We start from the raw sequence: 25206 nt of genomic DNA, 5'->3' as shown, positions 1-25206 counted from the left end.
TGTTCGCAAGTAATCATGGAATAGTACATTTGTACCTTGCTGTGTATGTAGGACCACATTATTATGGTCTCTGATAGTTGTTACATGAGTGGAAGAGCTTTCCTATGTAGCAGCCACAAGAGCAAGCTATCAGACTTTTCACCGTTTCCGTGTAAACATTGTCAAAAACTTTTGAATTGGAACATCTACATTTCCAGCATCTTCCTCAGCAGGTCGTATTCACTCTCTAGCTGTGATCTCCGAGTAGCTCTTGAGCAACCTGTAGCTCTCCATCTACTTATAAGTGGCACTCCTGTGTGCAGCCCAGCCTACTAAATTTGAAGCTTTTGCTTGGTTGAATTAATATATGTATACCAAAATGGAGAGCCTATATTTGAGATGATAATCTGTTTATTTTTACAACTCATAAGCTAATATTAAAAGAAAAATGGCTGCACTTCCAAAATACATTTAAACCTGATATTTGAGTAACAAATCATGTGGCACTGGAGTCACGTTTACAAATGATATCTTGGTACCAGGAGTATTGCAGCTATGGCTGTTCTGCATAACCTATGTAGAAGCATTCAATCTGAAGCTGCTTTATCCTCTCTTTTGCGTTCACTGCACTGGTTACCAGTCCGTGAAATGATCACTTTTAAAATCTGTTGCCTGGCACAATTCCTTGCTTGGAGAAGGTCCCAGCTATCTAGCGTGTAGACTTTATCATTACTGCTCTCCTAGATTGCTTTGATCTAGTGACAAAGCATTGCTGACAGCCCCAAGGGTCAGAAGGACCGATACAGGAGGCAGCTCTTTTTCCTATCTAGCACCTCTGTACTGGAATAGGTTACCTTTGCATATTTGCATGTGTACGGATCATCTCCAATTTAGAAATGTACTGAAGATAGTGCTTTTTAGGTCTTGCCTGGCGATGCCTCGCGAAAGCGCTGTCGCTAGCGAGATCTATTGTTATCGACTTGCCTCTCAAGTGGTACAGACCGGGGCACGCGCAGGGCTAGCGATTGGGGTCTGTGGACGCGCCCGTGAACACGCGCATGTGCACATCTCCCTTCCGTCATCGCAAGCTTCATGTTATTTTTACTTTCATTTTTTGTAATGCGCACGTGCGCTCCAAGCGCGACACGCTCCGTGTTGTTTTATTCATCCAGGGCCCTGCGTGTGATCCGGTAGGTTTCTCTTTCCACCAGCCATCCTCTCCCCTTCACATCCAGCCCCTTCAGCGGTATAGATCACCCTCGCCCGCTCCCCTCCAACTTCTATTTAAATGTAAATGTATGTGTCTTGTAAAGCGCACTGCTGCCCTGAGGCGTTGTGGCGCTGTAGACCGCTGGGGAACCCGTCCTGGCTATCCCTGTGAGATGGGTACTACTGGGTATCTCCAAGGTGAAACCAGGCATCCCTGGCGAATGTGGGGGGCCGTTGTAGAGATGAGGCAAGCTAATGCCCAGAGTTGCCGAGTGTGATCCCTAGTTAGAGTAGGCACCGAGGCGAGAATTATCGAGTCCACTGACCCTGGTCCACGACCCTGCTGCGTCGGGAATTGAACTCTGGTCCCGGGCCGTTCTCTGCTTCCGGGGCCGCCGCTTCTAACCAGTGAGCCACACCACTCCACTTAGGAGTGGAATCTCCCGGTGCTCCATGCCTGCAGCTGTCCCCGTTAACCGCTTACCGTGCCCTTCTTGTCCTCGCTCTGGCACCTCTCACCGTACTCTCCTTCCACAACCGGGCAGAGGTTAAGGTCGGACCTGCAAGCCCCACAGAGCGGCGCGCTTCGCGGTCCCTGGACAGCCTGCTCGTCCCCACTCTTTTGCAGCGCCACCCGCCTCTAGCTCTCCATCAGCGGCTTCTCCCTCCCACCGTAGGCTGGCTGCAGGAGACTTGTCTCCTGACTGACGGCGGCTCGGGCCAATCGGGGCACCAGCCCAGTGCAGGGGCTGATAGAAGCAGATAAACTGTAGAAAGAGCGTCAGAGGCCTCAGCTAGTTGTTATATTTGGGTCTCTTGAATGAATGTGTAACTTGAATCATTATTTACCATGGTGTTTTCTCTTTAGAATATTTGCCCCTCTCTGTGTTCCATCGTTAATCCATTTAACCCCCTTGTGAACGGTAAGGGTCTGGGAGTTGAGCTGACAGGATTGTCTTGTTTTCAACTAAGACGCTCTATCGAGATATGTTGTCTGGACAATCAGTGCGCAAGGTGGGAGTGGATTTACCTGTGGGGGCGCGGGGGGGCTGGAACACAAAAGGAAACAGGATTGTGAGTTTGTGTGAGCACAAGAGGGACGAGCACGCAGAGAGAGCGCAACTCTTATTGTTTGCCAGACAGGGGAGCCTGATTTAGACTGTGTCCGCCTTGACTTTTTGGATAAAGAGTTTACACAATGGGGATTTGGGAGTTGCACGTAAGATAGATCGTGACCCATAAAGGCAAACAATATGTAGCTTCCTCCCCCAGCCCATCCCACCTAGACCCCAAACAGTGCGGTAAATGGGCTAACCCACTATACTGGTGTGTGCGTCTCTCAGTACACAATAACAGCTTTACTGATAAAACTTTCAAAAAGAACAAAAACACACGTTTAAAACAAACCAAATTTCCCGAACAAGGGAACTACATGTTCCGTGATCCTAGAGGGCTTATGTAGTTCATAGTCTCCTATGGACTATAACTGTAGCCATCGGCCACCCCAGTAAGCAAAGCACTGGAATTTCAAATACACGGGGCCATCCGGTCTGCCCGTGTCACCCATAGCACACGTGCCACGAAGACAGGTGCGTACGATTAACGCACCTTCAGGCTGCTCACATCGCAATGAGCTGTAATCAAAAGCAGCTGGGCAACGAAGATAAAAACATGCTCTCTGCCTGAATACACTGCCACAAAGCCGGGGAGAGCAGAGCACAGTGGGTGCATTGGTGGGGAAGGACCCTGCATGAAGTAAGTGGAATTTCCTTTCCAGGTCGCATTTATTAAGAAGCTCATACTAGGAATTAGATACTTGCCATTGGTTTTGTTTTACCTTTTATCATATTAACCGCCATAGGGTTTGACTACAGGGCCAACCCCCTAAACTCCCGCCATGTGGGGTTAATTTTTCCCAGATTGTGGGTGAGTTGATGCGGCATTATAACCATGATAATATATGCTTGTGTGATGCCTAGATGCTAATGAAATCTGGTACACGGTGTAAATGAGGTTTATAGTGATAAACAACTTGGGCACTAAACCAAAACAAGCATTTGCAATGCAATAGGTCTCGCATTTACGAGAGTTTGAGCCATTGGCATTGTAAATGACAATGCCTTTTATTTAGGTGTTGATTTTTAAAACATAAATAAAAAGCATTGCCATTTACAATGCCAATAGCTTAAACACTCGCAAATGCGAGACCTATTGCATTGCAAATGCTTGTTTAATGCAGTAGTGTCTTGCCTGGCTTGTGTTCTGGCTTTGCGCCGAGATACCCCTCTCGGGGTGATTTGTGCGCTATATAAATTTTATTAACATAACATATTGACAATTTATTTACATTACTGCTGGCAACCATGCCTGATTCACTGAGGTGATTGCTGGTAGTATTCCGGCATACATTTGGGCAACTAATGTAATCTTGTACGATGTGGTCACTATTAGAACACTAATAATAGATCTTGGTGAGTTTCATTGAAGATAAGGAGCTCTTATTACAGAACATTTTGGAGACCCCTGCTCTAGCATCTGTGGTATCAGTGATGTGGCATCTGCAGTATGCCTATTGTATTACTTGTATTCTATTCCTCTCTCGTTCACTAATTTTTTTATTAATTTTTTCCAATCCCCTGCAAGTAGAGGTCATTCTTACCTTTGCTTAGTCACATACAACTACCTTTATCACATCCCACTCTATTCCCCTGGTTGTGGCTGCATTATCAATCTGTGATTTAGTTGCCAAGCCTAATTTGAAATTCTAAATCCTGCTCCAGCAGACTATCAGCATTACACCCCACCAAAGTTATAGGTTCCAGTTAAAGATGAATGGTTCTGCAGCATTCCGCGGTGGCATTTTATGTCATTAATGTATTGCATATGTTCTCATGTTGCTAATGTATAATCTAATCTAGAATCACAGTGGTTCTCTGCCCTTTCCGCCATCCTATGCAGTTAAAACCAAACCACACTACTGTCACACCTACAAATGGCTGGGATGACATGGGACCCCTGTGGAAAATAGTCTTATCACGTTAATGACATAAATCTTTCTTGGACATTTTTTCTTCCGCAACAATGTATCTATTTTCTGAGTCATTGAAATTATTTGAGAGAAAAAACAAGTGTGACTGGTGCCCCTTACTCTACGTACAGCATGTGGGACTTGCCAAGGATCCATTGTTTCCCTTTTTTCTTCGCTGCTTATCCTCCACCGTCCTCTATTCATTCGACCTCATCTTCTTAAACTATATTGAGGACAACCCGAATGCACTAAAATAAACTCCACAATTGGGGGCTAATTGACGAGCCTAAACCACAACCTTACAGCATTTGATACTAAAGCTAAGCCCTGATAAAACAGAAACTGAAACGATGTCAAAACCTTATAACTAACTATCTAAAGATCAACAGTCGTAGGTCCCTCCCAGCAAGGATTGTCAAGCACCTGGGCGTTTACAGGAGCTGTGACATGGCTCTCTTATATAAGTTAACTCAGTAGTGAACAGCTGCTTTTTCTACCTGCTTAGTCGCATCCTGAAGTGTATTTCTCCTTAGTTAGCATTTTTACTAAGGGTAAGAGCCTGCCTGGTCTCATCCAGTATACCTTAGACTTCCTATTATCTATAAAACCCAAGACTGTGATATTCCTACAAAGCTCTAAGTCATTATCAGTGATGGGCAGTAAGTTATGGATCCATTTTAAACCGGCCAGGATTCAGAGTTGGAAATGCAGACCTCATTATCAGCAGCAACACCATCTGCAACACTTGACACCAAACAAATGCATTGGTGTCTTTTGTGACTAGATCAAAGACTGAGAAAGACTGGCAGTGGATCTGTGTTTGTCAAACATGGAATTAGGGTTGCACTACATGCCATAGAGTACACCGAAAAAAGGCCAAGGGGAAAGAAATTGACCGGGCCGGGACACGTGGCAGTGAGGCATTAACAGCGGGAGTGTGGTCTACAGAACTGAAGCTGCTGCAGAAATGGCTATACTGGAACATGTAGATCGTGGTTCAGGCATGAAGTAGAAACACTGATTTGCAGACAGTGAGGCACACTTACTGACACTGGAACTGTGAAATGCATTCATTAACATGCCTCCTAGAGGACACAGACAAACTTGGCAACACTTAATCAGTGACTGAAAGACTCTAACGTTGGGTCAGGGAGATAGCACCAGATCTTCAGGAATCATTGAGCCCTTTCAGAAATGCACCTTACCCAGATCTCAAAGGTACACAATGGCATCCCAAATTAAAGAAGTAATAGGACTTGCACTAAAATGACATGAGACTGCAACAGCTCACTGGCTCTTGTTACTCCATTGCATAAGTTAGTTTCAGCAGAACTCTTGCCTTGAACGCACATAAAAATGGGACCCAACATGCTGCCCAGTGCATCCTTCCCAGTGTCTTGTCTTACATCAGTTGAGAAAATCCATCACACAGTTCATTTGATATGTGCAATCAATTTTCTTTTTCCAATTTACAGGCTGCCTTTTTCTACTGAAACTTCAGTGTTGTTTATTTTGTAGGCACTTGAGGTTGTTCCTTAGTAGTGTGTGCTTATGCTTTTTTTGTGGTTGGAAAATTATAATCTGGTTCTTTAAGCTGTGTCTTGTGTGTTTCCTGTCCTAGGTACGCCTGAGCAGACTTGGAGCTTGGCGCTTGGGAAGGTGGACATGATGGATCAAGGTAAGGAACTTAAGACAACTCTGTTCTCAAGATGATAGGGAAAGTTCTTTCAAAGAGGTCCATTATGGAAGAAAAACAACGAGCAGTTTAGCACAACCTTGGTATTTTTTTTTAATCCAGAGGGTTTATAACATGGTTTCATGCTGCAACCATTCTGTTATCTGCAATCATTTCTCTCAGCCTGAGCTGATTTGTTTCAGCATTGGAAATGCTGTGTGGTATGTTTGGCATTAGCCTGTACAGTGTGTTCATACAGGCCTATATTACTTGTTTAAAGTAATGTGAAAAAGACTGGGAAGTGATGAGAGACCCCATTCCAATTCAGAATTGATGAGCCACTCCGATTGCTGTTCCTGCTATCGAGAACTAGGCAATGTGTCGGTCACACATTGGACTCCAGCGGGACAAACTCAACTTAGTGTCCTTTGTAAGTCCACACAAATGCAGTTCTGGTGATAAGCTACATGCCTTCTTTTTAAGTGCTTTTAATGCATAGTAAAAAAGCAGAATCTACAAGGTTACACATCAGTTAAACCTAGAGTATCTAGCTGCTTATGAATAGAACACACAGCACCGTAAAACAGGCGTTTTCTGGTATCGTAGTTCATATTTGCACTGAAAGATTTTACACAATTGAGTTAACTTTGCAGATCTCATTGAGATAGCCGCTCATTAATTCCCCTTTACTTTGTTCTAGATATCACATTCATTACTGATGAGACGTTTGACTTTGGACTTAGTTCTTTTTCTGATAGGTAAGTTAAATTGTATATGCTATCCTCTTTATGTGTCTGAGGATATCGTAAGACTGACAATGTTACTTGTTAGTGCTGGTGTGTGAATCAGGGTAATATAAGCAGAACCAGGGACATTCGTGTGATGCTTTATATCCCTCGAAAAGCCATACCTTAATTTTGGAGTACTTGTTTCTGCGGTTGTCTTAAGGGGACATTTTTAATTAACCTGTTTGATGCATTTCCTTGTTTAGAGCTGACGAATAATCCCTGCTTGTCTTCCTGATCCTAATATTTCCATTAAAACATAATCTGGTACTCCGCATTCATTTCTGAGCAGACACCATCTTGCATATTCACAGAAAACTCTGAAGTAAATGGTCTGATGGTTCAAGGCCAAGGCATTTGTGTTTTCTGCACATATTGAAAAAAGGACTTTGAATCACTGCTGCCTAACAATTGAACCTTACCAAGATACATTTGGACAATGGAGAAAAAAATAAATAGATGCTATACGTAGAGCCCACCTCGTGGTTTTAGCTAAGGCACCCCATAAGGCATAATGTCTGAATATCTAATGAAGGAGTCTAATTCATATAACAACTTCTGATTGTTTCTTGATTTCAACTATGTACCTTTAGATTTTTCCTATCTAAAATAATTGTTACTTGAATACAAAATTGTAGCTTGCACACTAAAGTTAATTTTTTTTTAATTAAAAAAAACTTCTGCCATCCTGCCTATAGTTCCATCCCTTCCCACCCAGCCCTATCTCTCCTTGTGGTCGTGCGTGACACACACTAACCCGAGTGTTTATGCTACAGCCACTCATCTTCCAGTTCTTTTCTCACATGAGCGACACCACACTCTAATGTAGTCCTCTCTCAAATGATTGAAACAGCACCCTATTAAGAAAGCTAATGTTTTATTTACATAAAAAGCATTCAAAGGGACCTCTAGCCTTGCTTATACATGAAATCAATTGAGCACAATGTCTAAAACCTTTTCTTGTACCAGCGGTCAGTGAACCAATATAAAAACTATGCAAAAATCTGCTAGCAGACTCAACAGTAAAACACAGAAACATAAGGTATTTACTTCTCCCTCCGGCTCACTTTTAAACTTTTCAAACTACCTCTTTGTTCAAAATGGTTGGAGCCACTGAACTGTAGCCATAAATCTCGGAAGCCAATCATGGATTAATGTAGTGCTTCGGTAAAACTCTACTGGCAATATTTACTGAAGCACAAAATCTCAGGTATTTACTTCTCCCACCCTCCTGCTCTATTTTTTGAAAAATCTATCTCTTCTAAAAAAATCTAACTCCTTTGTACAAAATGGCTGGGGCCATAAAACTGTAGCAATAAATCCCCCCATACCTCTGTCGTCCACGAGGCCCTCAGCTCAGCTCAACTCCCCCACATAGAGATAAGATTCCTCCCAGCTAGCCTTGTGCTCTGTTTGCTTAAACAGAAAGTGGAATCTTCTCCTGTGCTCAGAGCAATAGCAGCAAACAGAGGACTATTCTCTCTTTCTCCCAGCCTGCATAGCAACAAACAAAGGACTACTGGCTTGATCTGAACTATTTGGCGGCCATTTTAGTCTAGTTTCTTGTTTTTACTGGATTATAGTATTTTAGACTAGTAGAACAGATTGCCGGCCTATGTCTGTATTATTATACTCCTACTTATAGTTTTAGCATTTGTTTAGGTCAGATTACTACCTCATATTTGAAAGAATGTCTACCTATTACTGTATTATTGCAATATTGCTCAACTAGCCTCTTCTGAATTTTTGTACTACACAGACTGCTACCTCATACATGATAGAGTGTTTGCCATCATTGCATTAGTACACTCTAGCCTTATCTTAAACATTTGTATTGCACAGATTACTACCTTAAATATGACAGAGCGCCTACATACCATTGTAGTACTGTACCTATATCAGTATTTTGAACACCTGTATGCACAGATTATTACCTTGTATATTAGGATTCCTCACTAGTGCCACTCTTACTTGTATTTTGAACATTTATAAATGCACAGATTGCTACCTCACACTATTTGGGTTGACAACCAATGTCACCTTCGATTTTTGAGTTTGACTCATGTAAATTGTTATATCTGGTTCCTTCCTCTATACTCTATCAATATTATCAACTATAGTGCATTAGTGCACTCTCCCATTGTATCCTACCCTTATATTATATATTATCAGTATTATGCCTATTTTTACACCTTGTACCTAACAATTTACCGTATGCATTTGCCCGACTGCTCACTCTTACATCCTGGATATGCTGGTTGATTACTAGTGTCACTTTGTAATTTATAACTTATTAATGTGTATCCTACTATATGCACCTGTTTTTTCTACACACATGTTTTTCTGCACATTGGTACCACTATAGTGCACTACTGCATCCTCTCATACCCACCTAATCCTGCAACATGGACCCCATCGGCAAACACACATACAAAATCAACTACCCACCATCACTCACCAAAAAAGCCGCCAAACGCTTTAAACACAACTTCCTTAGGTCACACTCGGAAACGCCCTTTGCTGACACCTACTTCTCACCGGTCAATGGATCCCTGAACACCGATATCATCTTCCACACTACACGCAGAGCTCAATGGAGAAAAGCGTTCTTCTCCCTACTCACCGTCTCCTCCACTAGAAAATCCGCTCACAGCCAAACTCTCACCATCTCACCATCCCAAGTCTTTCCAGGCAGAGCCACCATCACTATTTACAATAACGGGATTGTCCTATCACAATCCACAGACAGGAACCTGGAACTGCTAGACAACATGTTCCCCACTTTCAAAGAACACCTTTCCAAGTCACAGACAAACACTCATATCTCCCCCAGTCCCACCAACCATGACCTCACAGCCACATACTCTTCAATCAGGGACACACCTACCACCCCTGACTTCCCATCCCCTACCCACTTCCCCACTACCCCAATTCAGCACGCCGTCACAGACACAGATCACTCCCCCTCATACACCGCTCTTCCCCTCGCCCCTTCTACCAAATTGCGGACCTCCACACATACCCTCAACACTCCTATCACACCTACAGCGGGCATTAACACCCCGCTCACTGCTGACAGCACAGTTCCCACCCATAACACACCTAACTTAGTCCAGCACCAGAACAACACGCATTCCGACAATTCCCCCCCTTTATCCCCCCCCACTCTCAGTCCTCATTACCCTCCAACCAACTTCGCAGAACATACCCCCTCTCCTAACTTAACTCCCCCTCCCCTCAACAGGACCATCTCCAATCCCACTTCCCCTCCTACTCTCAGCCCCCACTACCCTCCTTACACCCCCACCACGGCTACCAGTCTCCCAACCTTCACCTTGTCCCCCCCGCCTACCACCAATGCCCCCACCCATAACATCAACTTCCTCCCTACTGCATCCACACCCCTCCCGTCCAAAACCTCTCGCATCCCTAACCCCATCCCGCACACCAACACAACGCAGACCTGCTCGAACACCAGCCCGCCCTCCCACATGCACACGAATCCCCTGGCTAGCCATTCACCCCTGACTGCCACTCCCACCCCCACCACCTACCCTACGATGGAATACATCACGGCCACCCTCACTCAGATCAAAGAAGACATTCACGCCATCAAAGAACTACTCTCCACACGCCCCATACACCGCCCACCCTCCTCCACCCCCCCTCCCAAATTGTCTCCTACTCCGCCGGCGGACCCCCACCCTCATCACGCCCCACACCAGGCGTCAATCCCTGCTCATAGGCGCAGCAACTGCCCTCGTCCCCCGCATCGCCCCTGCAACCCCTCACACATCTACACCTCCCCGCCAAACTTGTCCCCCACCCCTCCGAATAACTCTCTCACCCAGCTATCCCCCAATCTCACATCAATCCCAGCTCTTAATCGCAACAACCGCCCTCGCCGCACCCACAACTCTTCTTCTGACCTCGACACACTCACCCTTCTCCGCTCCTATGACCCAGTCCCCCAAACTCACACAAGCACCCCACACCGCAACATTCCCACGATACACCCAAATCCCCTTAGACCACCCACACTAAACAGCAGATTCTCCATCCCCAATAACCTTAGAAAAGTCCCTCTCTCGCTAGAACCATCTAACACCCTCTACACACCCCGTCTCAAGTGCGCTCTTCTCAACTGCAGATCGGCCACGAAACACTCGGCAGCCATTGCTGAGCTCCTCTTATCGCGGGACCTTGACCTAATCATCCTGACTGAAACATGGCTAACTGAATATTCGACACCCATAATGGACATTCTGGTTCCTCCCAACTACCACATTATCAGGCTCGACAGAACAGGCCAAATAGGTGGCGGAATCGCATGCATATACAGGAACAACCTCTCTGTTCAGAAAGTCAATTCCACATCCCTACCATCACCAACATCCTGGGAATACATCTGCCTCGACATTATTAGTGAGGGCAAACCGATATGCTCTCTTCACAGCATTTACCACCCACCCAGGGACAACCTCACCTTTTCCCAACAAATCATGGATATGATCTCAACCAATTCCGGACGCCAGCTCACCCAAATATACCTTGGTGACTTCAACCTCCATTGGAACGACCGCAACGACGTGGTGGTAAATAGTCTTAAAAATTTCCTCGATGCCCTTAACCTCACCCAAATATGCAACAGCCCGACCCACGTGAAAGGCTCTACCATCGACCTGATCATCTCCAAAGAGGACTCTATCCAACTCGAATCCATCCAACCCTGTGACTGGTCAGATCATCATATTACCACATTCTTTATCAACGAAAAAGTCAAAGTCAACCCGGCGCAACTCTCCAAGCCCAAAGTCTGGAAAAGAGACACGAAAAAGCTCAACCCAGGCTCTCTGCCCCCTAACAGTTGCAATCTCCTACTCCCTCCTGCAGGCGCCTCGGACGTCCAAACTCTGACGGACCACTATCTCAACACTATGACCTCTATAATTAATGAGGCTGCACCTATGCAGCTAAAAAGAGTCTCTACTAAAATCTCCAAACCATGGTACGACGGGAGTCTCAACGAAGATAGAAGAGACATGCGAATGGCAGAACGGACCTGGAGATCAGCCCCCTCCGCAATGCACCTAAAGGAGTTGAAGAAAAAGAGAAACGCCTACTTCAGGAAAATAAAACGCTCAAAATCGGACTTCTTCAGCCTCCAACTTAACCAAGCAAAAAACCGCCCGAGAAAACTGTTTGAGCTAATCAAATCGCAATCCAAGGAACAACCACAACCACTCAACACTGGTCGTGAGGCACCCTCCTGTGAAGACTTCGCTGCTTTCTTTATCCAAAAAACGGACAAAATAAAAAGCGATCTCCTCATTGACGCAAGCCTCTACTCCAAACCCAAATGCCTAGCACCCGCTGAACCAAAAAACAATGCTACATTGTCAACCTTTGACAAATACTCGGAAGAAGAAATTGGCAAATTACTCAGCACCCTGAAACCATCCAATCACCTCACGGACACCCTCCCTGCCTTCGCAGTAAAAGACTTTACCCCTTTGCTTCTCCCTCTCTGGACTAAAATCATCAACAGCTCTCTCCAACAAGGAAACATACCTGACTCCCTCAAGGTTGGTCAGGTCACACCTCTACTAAAGAAACCAACAGCCGACCCCTCTGACCTCAACAATTACCGTCCCATCACCAATATCCCCACTCTCGCCAAACTGCTGGAAAAATGCGCACAACTACAATTGACTAAACACATTGAGCAATTCGATCTCCTCAACCCTCACCAGTCAGGCTTCCGAGCAGGACACAGCACAGAAACTGCTATGACTCACATAATTGACGACGCACTTCAAATGCTAGACCAAAACGACACCTGCCTCCTCATCCTTCTTGATCTCTCCTCAGCATTCGACACCGTTAAACATGAGAATCTACTAGAACTACTAAACACAAGAATGGGCTTATCTGGAACTGTCCTCAAATGGTTCACTTCCTTTCTGCACAACAGGTCGCAGAAATTCAAGAGCAACAACCTGATGTCCTCGCCAATACCTGTAACGCTAGGCGTCCCCCAAGGATCCTCTCTATCCCCAACTTTGTTCAACCTAGTCATGGAACCTCTCACCACCTTGCTACAAGCATCCAATGTACACTTTCACATGTACGCCGATGACACCCAACTTTACCTCAAATTACAATCACCCAACGACATCCTGCTCCTGAACTCAACGATCAGATGCACCCAATCCTGGCTTGCCGACAATCACCTCAAACTCAATGCCCTGAAAACAGAGTTCCTTCTGATCTCACCTCCAGCGAAGATATCCACCACCCAACATTGGCTTAAACTCCTAACCGCACTCAATGTCCAACCCACCATCGTGGACTCAGCAAAATCTTTAGGCATAACACTCAACACCAATCTCAGCATGCAGCAACATATCAGCCAGGCAACAAAGGGAGTGAACTTCCAGATCAATACTCTGAGGAAACTTAAACCCTACCTCCCAGCCAAAGACTTCCAAACTGCGGTACAAGCACTAGTCATCCCATGAATCGAATACGGCAGCACCGCCCTCTGCGGACTCCCACTAACTACAACCGCACCACTAAAAGCGTCTCTAAATGCTGCAGCGAGACTCATCACTGGGTCAAAAAAGCACTCCCACATTACCCCTGACTTGAAGTCCCTGAATTTGCTGCCTTTTGAAGCCAGAATACATCTGAAAATCGCTTGCATGACACACAAGGCGGTACACCTAAACTCACCCGGCTACCTTGCTCAGAAATTGACAATCTCTGGGGGAATCAGAAACACGAGAGGCACAAACAATCTTCTGCTGAAACCTCGAAGATTCCGGAAGGAAAAAACATACAAGCGCTCCTTCTCAGGAATGGCGCCAAGGATTTGGAACTCACTCCCTCCCGAAACCAGGCTTATCTCCTCCACTACACTCTTTAAAAAAGAAGTAAAAGCTATCCTTATGGCTAAATACACTTGATCTACTATCTCGAACCCTATTAACACCCTGCACTGATCTGTATTACTTGCTTGACCCCTTTACTTATTTGTATGAGTTGTCTTATCACTCACATGATTGGCTTTGCAGCCACCTATTTGTATTATTTGTACTGTATGATCTACTGATTTACCTATCTGACTTTGTTCCCTCATGTACCCTTCTGTACTGTATGATCTATTGATTTACCTATTTGACTTTGTTCCCTCATGTACCCTTCTATGTAAAGCGCTCTGATATCTGCGAAGATCTTGTTCGCGCTATATAAAACTTTGAAATAAATAAATAAATAAAAACCCTGCGATTTTGGCTGACAGTCATGTAATTGTAATTTGTACTTGTAAAGCGCACTAATACCCCAACTGGGGTGTCCTGGTGCTGTAACGCATACGGCTGTGGAACCCTTCCTGGCTTTTCCCTGTGAAATGTCCACTCCTGGGCACACCCATGGTCAAGCCAGGCATCCCAGCGCTGTTGGGGCCATAGTGGAGATTGAGCAAGCTATTGCCCAGAGTTGCAGAGTGGGACCCATGATTAGAATAGGTACTGAGGCGAGAATTATCAGGTCCGAGGAAATTGAGCCCAAGACCCGCCGAGGCGGGAATTTAACCCTGGTCCCGGGCCAGACCTCTGCATCAGGGTCTGCCGCTCTTAACCATTGAGCCACACTTCTCCACACAGTCCAAAGCAGATGCACCAACATTTTAGTTTGATGTTGATGACAATCCTCAAGCACTCAGTTAGACTTAACTCCCCCCACTTAACCCTGTCTAAAGCATTTAACAAGCATTGAAAATGAAATAGGTCTTGCCTTTTATTGAGGTAAAGCCATTTACTTTGCTATACAATACCATTAGCGAAGAAAATGGCTTTAGCGTAATCAAAGGCAAGACCTATTGCATTTTTATTGCTTGTTTCCCCTCTCTTGCCTTTTAGGTCAACCCCAGTTGTGCACTCGGAAGACAGCCCTCCAAAAAGAAGTTGTCCCTCCCCCCGGAGCAGAGAGTTTAACAACCTACCTTTTGTTCTGTGGCTGCAGACACTAAGTTCCAAGCCTCGGGACCATGTAGACTTTGGAGCAGCCAAGAGAGAGGGAGCTCAGGCAAACCACAAGCAGAGAGAGGAAAACCATGCTGACAACTGCTAGGCGTGTGCATGCCTCCCAGCAGCACTGTTTGCACTAGAGTGAGTACACCTCCATCCGAACAACAGCCACAACTGCAGCACTTGGGGCACTGCTGTGCCGGGGAGCGGACAGGCGCCGGCACAAGCCTCAGTAGCAGAAGGTGCCGACAAATCGCCCAGGCTGCACTGCTTCAAACTGCCCATCTCCCCTGCCCTGCACAAGTTGCGAGTGACAAAAGTCAACCTTACCTTAGCGCACGCAGCCAGGGGCTGCACCACAGCTGCAAAGCGTGTGGATGACAGGGGGAGGGAGGGACAGCGAAAGCATGCCACCATACGCTTGCACATCTCTTGTTCATACGTGTGCACATTTTGTCCCCCGTAAGCATTCACATGGAATCCATATTGATTCCAAAAGGCCCTCTCATGGCGACAGCAGCGCATGTGCGCAGCTAACGCCAGGCGAGACCAAAAAACTAATTTAGGTGTCCCATTACAGACAATCAATCAGGTGGAGTGACATGTGAGCTGTCCAAGGTGCAGTCTTTTTGCTCACGCTCCTCAGTCCATGCATTCCAGGTACCCTTGGATGTGGGGACAGTCTGTGCTGATTTTGGGTGCCACCTCTGTCGTAATGATTGCTCAGACTTCCTTCACGCCATGAAAGGGGGGCCCTGTTCAGCATGCACCTGGTGAGGAGTGTAGACTAATATCATTTTGTGGACTCTACCAATCTGTCTAACACAGTTAATGAAAGCCTTCCAACTAAAGTGAGTATGAAAATATGGTGTTCCCCTGTGCTCGCTTGGACGAACCATTGTTGGCTTGAGTTGTACACACTTTGCTGAACAAACCTGGTTGACTTATCTTGGCCCTCAGGCAAGCACAGGTATATTAATTTACCAGCTTGAGCCGGGAAAGTGGTGTCCTATGAATCTCTTCTAAACTTGCACAGCGAGAGTTTGTATGCAGAACATAACCGACAACGGTACTACCTTTCACAGGCATATGTGGGTTCACTTTTTCTTTTTGTCAAGAGGGCAAACAAAACAATTATGAAGCAATGTTTATATCCGGCTTAATTTTAAGCCAGTCTAATACATATGATATGTATAACTATTATAGCAGCTATTAAAATAACTGCAGCAATCATGAACGACCAGAAAGTAAATATTGCTCACAAAGGCAACGTAATATGTTCATTTGATTCCCTTTGTAGTGAACCATGGCTAATAATAAACAGCACTCAAAACTTACCTTCATAAGGAGTGCACAGGATCAGTCACATACATGAATGCATCTCGAAGCTGCCTGCAAAGACAGTTTGTTTCTTGAGAAGCCAGGATGCTCCTTAACGGCAGCTTTAATAGAAAAAAACAAGTTCCCTAGCAGATGAAGTGTTGCGCTCCCCCCAAACATTTTGAGAATAGTGCTTTTATTTTGATTTCCAAGACTATGGCAAGGTGATGTAACGAGGAAAAATCCATGGGATTTATTTCCTAATTCCACACAGTTTTACGCTGCTATATATGTGATAAAGTACCCCTTTTTTGTAAACCGATTTTTATATGTTTTTCAAGGTGAAATCATAGAAACAACAGCCCAGAGGGCAGAATAGATGAGCAAGTGGTGCAATTAAAGTCCAGTGCAGGTATCCCCCTGCTCACTGTCATAAAGCCCTTCTTCCCCTCCCAGTATCGAGCCACTCATCGGGTAGGCAACATATACATCCTCCCGCCATTCCATCTCCCCTCTCCATGTCTAGCCTTATGTAAATATCACAGAACACCCCCTCAGAGTGGTCATCCCAGAAAGATTCCTTGTGTGAATGCCACCCTCTGCCCCGCCTCTCCTCCCCCTCCCCTCTCCTCCAACTCCCTAAAAAAAACACCCACCACCCCCTCAGGGTGATAAAGTACCCCTTGTGGTATATTTTAAACATATTGTAAGTCGCCTAGGAGTTCTGTGACCATATACAAAAACAAGGCCGAAGGCAGAGTTCCCCTACAGGGTCACGGGACCCCCAAGATTACTTGCAATATCCATTTAACATACATCAAGGGTTGTTTTATGAAATATGATCACCATTCCCACAAACTGCTTAAATCTTGTGGTTGCCGACATGAAGAATAAAAACTGAATCTGCCATGCAATGTTAAAACAAAAAGCATTTCTTAATTTGTTCTAAAAGATTAGTATTAGTTTAATGTCAGAATTAACATGTTTGTAGAAATATGTAGAGAGGTTATTTCCTGTAATGACCTATACCACTCAAAATTAAAAATGTTTCCATAAATTTCTCCTTTCTGCTAATCACTATTCGCTTCAGAAAAAACGATAAAAGAAGGAAAAAGCAGTTCTTGTTTTCATTGATGAAACTGCAGTTACAGTGATGCTTCATGACCTGCTTTTCACCTTGGCTCCTGGCACCAAGCATTATGATGTAACAACTCAATTGTAATGAGTTATTACCATTAAGCAGTTACATAATTTCTTTATTACAGGTTACCGGCTAGACTAGATTTTAAAAAGGGATTACATGTATTTTAAAACTATTCAAAATAAAGTATAGGAATATGAAAACTAAAAAGCAAACCATCAAACTGAAGAACCATTTCCATGCGTCGGACCGTGGCAGTCTTCTGTCACGGTGGGCATGAGTCTACGACTGCGGGGGGCGGTCTGATCTGCACATGCGTCAGATTCGCCCGCACCGCGGATAATAAATACAGGTTGGAAGTGTATATCCAGACGTGGGTCTCATTCTCCTATGCCACTGGATTCAAGGTATCCTGGCTTTTGAGGGGCTTTTGAGGGGTGATACCCAGAAACCAGTCCTAGGATGCTTGTTTCCTGTCCATGGAGGAACTGGTTTGGCAGTTCACGCTAGACTGTTCCCGTGGGGAGCAGGGTCAAGACTGATTTGCATATGGCTGGGTCCAAACTCTAGATGCATGGTGAGCAACAAAACAATGGATTTAGACCCGTATCTCTGACTGGGGTCGAGTGTTTGGCATTGCTCAGTATTCCATCCTTCCATTATTCTTTTTGCATCTGTTCGTGCCAGCATCATATTTTTGAGCCTGCAAACTTTTGCCACAGAATCCATTTCAATGCCCAAGGATGTAAGGACACTTGCTGGACCCAGTGCCTTTTCTATCATCATGCAAATTACCAAGAATATAGCCTAGGGGAGCAAAGCTGAGTGACGGCAAGGGTGCCGTGAAGTAGTGAGTTTCCTGAGCTTAGTCCCCGAACAATACAGTTAAAAAATATCCTGATTGGATACCTAATGGAGGTGAAAATTGGAGTCCTGTGCCGCTAAAAATAAGCTGACTAAGACTGGCATAGAACAAAAAAATCTGAGAATCTCGCTGAGAATATTGGCTGAAACGCAACTAGTGGCCCTGACCTAGAGGTCAATCGATTATGTGATCAAACACAGGTGAAATTTCTAGCCAGAGGTATCTCAACCATTTACTAGTTTGATCTGATCTAACCAATAGTGGGGCCCCAGACACAAGGTGATGGAGAATGCTTACAGGCTGAAGAGGTTAGAAACTCTCTGGAGAAAGTTACATCAGAATATTTATATGGGGGCGTGGCTTGGCCGGCTGCAAGATGGCCGCACTCTAAGTGGGCTCTGCCGGCCAAGCTAAATATCCGGAAGAATCATGCAGACAACTACATCTATGCTACCTTATACCCGGTTTTCTGGCTGCGTCTCCATTCGAGGCATCACCCTATGCTGTTCGGACCTTTGGCGGGGCTTGAGTGCTGTGATCCGCCGCCCGATTGCTGCGCTGGACCTGTACCCCGCCGTTGATGAAGCCCGGCCCTTTTACCTTGCTGTGTGGCTGGCTTCCTGAGTCTGCAGATCGGCTGGAGGACTGCTGGGAATCATGATCGGTTCTGCCCGGTGAGTGCTGCTGCCGTTGGGGTCATTTGCGGACTGGGGGCCCGTGTGCTGCACTGGCCGTCCCGGGCCATTTCGCGACACAGGCGCCACTTTTCCTTCCTCTTGGCGCCCGCTGCGGCGGCTCTGTGTGCCAGGGCCTGGTGATGGGGCAGCGTGGCCCCCGCGTCTCTCCACAGCGATTGCTCCAGTCTGGCGCGTCCTCCCGGCCTTCCCCCGCTGAGCTGTGCGAAGTGCCTGGAGTCTACTCTCCTATCTGCGGCCATGTATGCCTTCGCTACGATGCAGCGGCCTCTAGTGGCTGCATCGGCCCCTGCTCCTCGGATGTAGCTGGCTCTGGGCCCCAACCGCCACTAAACCCAACCTGAGGCCTGATATCCTGTGGTGCGAACTGAGCTTGCACTGGCCCTGAGGTCTGCCCTGCGCCGGATGGCGTGTGCTACTGTGTGGCCCCTGGACTGCTGGCCCTGATCTTGGTGTTCACCTGCTCATCCCACCGAGGCGACGGATCTGTGCCTTCAGGCATCTGGCTGTGTCCCTCCTCGGCGAACATCACCACTGTGGTGGCTTCTGTGGCGTGGCCCTGGGTTCATGTAGCGCATGGCGAGGCCCTCTGCGTCCACCTCCTGCTCTCCGCTTTTCAAATTCCGGGGCTGTCGGACCTGTGGCGCTGGTCCCTTGCTAGGTGGCTGACTGAACCTCTTGGTGTCCTGTGGTATGCTTTGGTGTCCTCTCTATTCTCAGCTCGGAGTGGCGTGATATTCCTGTGCCTCCGCTGGGTCTGTGAGGGCCGCCTTCGTCAACCTGCTATGCTGCCAGCCTGGTGCCTCCACCTTTTGCTGCGTCCTGCCATTGCCTTACTGCGCCCGCAACTCACAGTGGCCGGCCGCTACTGCTTACCTGTATTGGTGGCCTGCCATTGTCCCTGCACTGTCCACTGCTGCTGTCTGTCTGTGGTTCGCCTGCTGTGGTTTTTGACGCTGTTCCTTTTGGCTGCTATCTCTGTCCTCCCCCTGCTCTCTTGTGGTACCTCTTACCTGCTTCTGCTCGCCATGGGGAGGACTGACCCCAAGCAGCCCAAGATCACCTTTGATCAGCGCAGATCGACGCAACAGCACGGCGCGAGTTCAGATAGTGTCGACCCCGCTGCCATCATGGAGGCACCCCCGCGCGTGAAGATAAGAAGGCGATTATACTCGAAGTCAAGTCCACAGTCACAGGCATAGCGGCCCAACTTGATCAACTGTCTACCCGCCTGTACTCGGTTAAGGCCCGTGTGGACTCCCGCGATGCTCAACATCAACTCCTACATGTTGAATCCAGGCTCTCCCAATCTGAAGACGCCGCCACTCAGGATCGCCAAAATTTAATACAGATGAACAAAATACTCAACCTTATTCGGAATAAAAATGAAGATTTGGCGGCGCGCTCCCGGAGGAGCAACCTCCGCATCATGGGAGTACTTGAATTCACCAATATCTCTCGTATGGAAAATGATGTGCACAGCTCGTCCAGGAAATCTTTGGTGACATCCTCTCCTCCGTCTTCATTGTCAAGCAGGCGCACCGCTCCCTCTGCCCGCGCCCTGATCCAGGCTTACCAGCTTGCCCCATCATCGCTAAAATCCTAAACTTCAAAGACCGCGATGCCATTCTCCGTGCTGCACGAGAGAGGGGCAAAATACGTCATCAGGGCAACTCGCTCTCTTTCTATCCTGACTACACCATTGCTGTCAGGCGGCTCACCGCGAATTTCTTCCAGCAAAGCGGAATCTCCAAAAACACGAAGTCTCTTACTCATTGGCCTATCCAGCGAAGCTGCAGGTCCGGCAAGGCGCAAAAACGCTTATCTTTCCAGATCCTAAGGATGCCTTTTCTTTAGCCAAGAAACTTGATAAGTTGCTCCGCTCTTCACTAATTGGTTCTCAGGCCCCTGCAGCTGACCACCTTGGTGACAATGATTGACTGGCTGAGTGCTAACTGTTGATTACTCTTTGCAAGTACTATGGCTCTTTTGTTTGTTCTATTCTGGCTCCTTCTGTAGATGCAGCCCCCCAGATCCAGCCGCTTCTGGCTCACGTACTGGTGCTCTAGTTGCTCCTCCAACTGCCTTTTTCTGATCGTTGCTGACATGCTTGCAGCCTGCTCACGCGGCTTCACGGCAGGGGTGTATGCTGAGCAACGCCATGCACCCACATCATAATTCCCTTGCTCGACATTGTCTTCCCCCCTTCCAAGTTGCGGGTTCCTGGGGTGGGAATGGGTGGTATCTCAGCCTGGTTGGAGTGGGTGTGGGGGTGGAGGGTCTTTCGGAATTGTTTTTGGGGGCGGGGAGGTGGGGTGGTTGGGCTGGGGTTTTTTTGGGGATTGTTGCCTCCTACTGGGGCTTTGATGTTCGTTCATGCACTGCTTCATGCTATTGGCTTTTATCTGACACGCAGTTGTTTTTGTGTATTTTTGTTCTCTGCACCTGATGGATTTTTTTGTATTGCTTTCTCCTGCATTGTTACTGTTCGCCCCTCAGACGAGAGCACCACGCGGAACTTACTAGGGCCCTCTTGCGGTACTCTTTCTGCAACACAGATTATGGCATCACTTTGCACCTTCTTGCCTCCTTCATTGACCTCGCACTACTGCACCGATTGCGACAGCACTCCTTATACTGTCATGCACTATTTTCCTCTCCTTTTGGCTCTTTTTATATTCCCCCTCCACTCTCCCACCCCCCGGACGTAGCACCATGACGGATACCGCCCTTTGGACCTGGAACGTCCGGGGTCATAGCGACCACCGTAATGCATGAATAACACAAAGTGGACATATGCTTCTTGCAAGAAACCCATCTCATGCCCGCCTCATCCTCAAGGCTTCTCTCCCGACACTGGGGGGAAATTAATTCCTCCTATTCGAATTTTTCCCCAGGGGTTGTCTATCCTGGTACGTAGGGGGCCCCCTTGGCAAACCCCACAAGTGATTATCGACCCTGAGGGACGTTTCTTATTTCTCCGCGGTACTCTTCTCCAGTATTAGGGGTGTCTTTCATAGATTCACATGCCTGAATCATTCCCCGTCGTCGGAGTAGGAGTCTCACGGTATATAAAAAAGCAATAAAATGCCATAAAATATATAGCATATTACCGAAATACCAAACCAGGAAGTAAGTAGCCCCAGCTACAGTAGAAAAAACTTCCACTTTCGTGACTATCTAGGTCATTATGTGTTAGTCCAAATTTCAGCCAATCAGGCGACAGCACCCACCAGAATGTTCTCCCCAGAGGCTCAGGCTCTCAGATTTTCTACCGCACGTTGTGTGAAGGGAGTCTCCCTGAGCTCTGCTCAGTTTTTTCTTCCATATCTCTAAAATTCTTCAACTTTCCCAGATGTCTTCATCTAAATCCCTGTTTAGAGCCTGTGACTCTTGTGGGAAGCCAAGACTTTTCAAGGAGGACCCCCACAAGAAGTGTTTGTATTGTCTTTATCCGGATCATGTGGTGAAGGAGTGCAGGATCTGCCGGACTTTCCCCCCCAAGACCATCAAGGACAGAGAAGGGCGCCTTCTATTGTGGCTCAATAGACTAAAGAACAAGGATGACCCTATCTCTGAGGTAGGAAGTTTGGGTTCCGGCTCTTCATTTCTATCAACTAAGAGGAAGGCTGAAACTGATGTTTCATCTCTGAGGGCGAAGGGGGTTAAGAAGTCTAAATCTTCCCTGGATGCCCCTGGGCCTAGTTCTTCGAGTAAAGTTATCCCACTTTCCAAAGGGGATTCTACGCCCTCTAAGAAGTCTGGTACTAAGGCAGTGCCTAAGCAATCTTCTAAATCTGTGCCTCCTCAGTTGCCATTATTGACAATTTCAACGTCAAGGAAGGACTGTGTTTCTTCTCATGTGGCCACTTCTACCACCTGCACTATGACTTTCTCCTCACCGAAGCCTACACTTGTCATGTCTTCAGCTTCTTCGCCCACACTGGTTCATGTCCAGATTAGGCCTATCTCGTCGTCGACAGTTGCCCCGACGACGATGGCCAAGGTGCCGCCGGCGATTTTGTCCTCTTCATCTAAGAAATTGCCACCGTCGACGAAAACAAAACCACCGTCGACGGCCTCGGCGACGACACTACAGTCGACGGCCTCGACGACGACGCCACCGTCGACGACCTCGTCGGCGAAAAGATCATCGTCGACAGCAAAGCCACCTTCGACGACGACACTACCGTCGACGGCATCGACGACGAAACCACCGTCAACGGCATCGACGACGAAGATACCGTCGACGGCCTCGACGACGAAACCACCGTCGACGGCCTCGACGACGACACTACCGTCGACGGCCTCGACGACGACACCACCGTCGACGACCTCGTCGACGAAAAGATCATCGTCGACGGCAAAGCACTCGTCGACAAAGCTACCGTCTACGACCCCGTCGACGACCCCGTCGACGACGATTCCGTCGGCGGGACAGCACTGTCAGCAGCATACAGGCGTCCCGTTCACGCCGCCTCTTTCAAGCTGCACTACTTTGCAGGTTTGGTCCGCACAAACAGCAGGGATTCCATTGCCATCTCCTGCGACCACGGCTACTTTATTAAAAAAGAGAGCTGCTGTGGACTCTATTTCTACTACCATCGTGGTGCCTGACAAACTCTTGGATTCCGATGAAGAAGAATACTATGAGGGCGAAAACTTTGGGCCAGCTAGAAGTCCATCCGAACTCCATATTAAAGTTCAAGAGGATGTTGAGGATGACATGGAGGACGTTCAGCCTGCTCCGCGTGCTGAAGGACCTGACACTGATAGGCAACTGCCTGAGGAGCTATTCCGCAACTTACAGTACATGCTCAGTGACTATTATAGACGTTTCCCGCCTTCTGAGTCTGGTGACTCAGTGATGTCTACACCTTTGCCACAGGGAAGGCCTTCCCTCTCTCCGCGTACTAGACCAAGGGCTTCTAATGCGTTGGAGGACAGTCGCTCAACGTTGCATACGTCACCGATTTCATCTCCTCAGCCACGAGAAGAGGAGCTTTCGGAACAGGATGATCAGGAAGAAGGAGAGCTGAATGAAGCCTCTGAATCGTCGGAGTATGAGGATTACAACGCGAACACACCCTCTCCGGCGGAGCCTACTGCCTCTGAGTCACCACCCGTGGACATTGCCTCATTTCACAGGATCATGGAAAGAGCGACTAGGAGGTTTCTAATAACCATGGAAGCTAAACAAGAAGACTGCTTTTTGTATGATTTTAAATCTACCCCTCATAAGCAGAGTTGGACCATTCCAATTATTGATTTCATCTGGAAGGAGGGCCTTAAGATCATGGCCAAGCCGAATTCCTTACCAGCAGTGCTCCCTCGAGTAGATAAGAAATATAGGGCGCCTGCTACTTCTCCAGCATGCCTTGTCGGGCAAGCTAAAGCCGATTCTGTGGTGGCACAGGCAGCGCAGAAGAGATCTTCCAACCCTACGTCTCAGGTCTCTGTCCCTCCAGACAAGGATGGGAGACGCCTTGATTCCATTGGCAAGAAGGTTTCTACCATTGCAGCCACAACCATCAGAGCCGCAAACTCCCTCGCCATTTTAGGGAGATATGATAGACAGATGTGGTCAGACGTCTCACCGTACGTAGACAAGCTCCCCGAGCCTGATCGCACTGAGGCCAAGAAAATCCTTCAGGAAGGAGAGTGTGTCTCCTCGGAGATGATTGACGCTGCTGTGGACGTTGCTGCCACTGCCTTTCGACAGCTTGCGGGTGCAACTGTTTTAAGACGGCAAGGATGGTTACGAGCAACCTCCTTTAGGCAGGAGGTTCAAAACAGAATCATTGACATGCCTTTTGATGGAGAGTCACTATTCGGCAAGCATGTGGATGAGGCCCTGGAGGCAATAAAGAAAGACACGGAAACAGCGCGTTCACTGGGTACCCTTCAGTACCGGAAATCTTCCTTTCGTGGCACGAGAGGAAGGGGCAATTTCAATAATAGAGGAGGATACGCCCAACAACGCTCTTATTCCTCCACCCAGGGAAACCAAAGATTTCAGCCTTACCGGCAACAAACCTATGGACAGAAGAGAGGAAATTACTCTCAACCTCGAGGAAAATCTAATTATCGAGGAAGAGACAACAAGAAATGAGGAACGCATCCTGCCATCACTCTGTGCCAACCCGAACCAAATTGGAGGTCAAATATCCCAACATTACTTAAATTGGTCCGAAATTACTACAGACAAATGGGTCCTGGATGTAGTAGCCAGAGGACACATTTTAGAATTCGTAAAAATCCCCCCAAATTGCCCCCCAAAAGGACCCGATCCAGCGCACCTCAAGGAGCTATTCGTCCAGATCAACACCATGATCCGGAAAGGGGCAATCGAGAGAGTGCCTCATCATCAGAGGGGACGAGGCTTTTACTCAAGATTTTTCCTTGTTCGCAAGAAGTCAGGAGATTGGCGCCCCATCCTCGACTTGCGAGCATTAAACAAGTTTCTGAAGAAACTCACA

The 25206-nt window shown here is 47.1% G+C and overlaps 1 protein-coding gene across 1 annotated transcript in view; it reads left to right on the top strand.

Moving 5' to 3' along the window:
* PSRC1 (proline and serine rich coiled-coil 1) overlaps positions 1–25206 on the top strand; it is a 317916-nt gene that overhangs the window by 88136 nt on the left and 204574 nt on the right. Inside the window, exons 2-3 of the mRNA XM_086952027.1 lie at positions 5838–5894; positions 6592–6649. Of these exons, the coding sequence (XP_086808153.1) occupies positions 5882–5894; positions 6592–6649 (71 nt within the window). The 5' untranslated portion in view covers positions 5838–5881. The remainder of the gene's footprint in view (positions 1–5837; positions 5895–6591; positions 6650–25206) is intronic.

This window comes from Lissotriton vulgaris, unplaced genomic scaffold, assembly GCF_964263255.1.
Source record: "Lissotriton vulgaris unplaced genomic scaffold, aLisVul1.2 SCAFFOLD_797, whole genome shotgun sequence".
NCBI classification, from domain to species: Eukaryota; Metazoa; Chordata; class Amphibia; order Caudata; family Salamandridae; genus Lissotriton; species Lissotriton vulgaris.
Note: the sequence above shows the minus strand (reverse complement) of the source record. Positions and strands in the feature narration are given on the sequence as shown.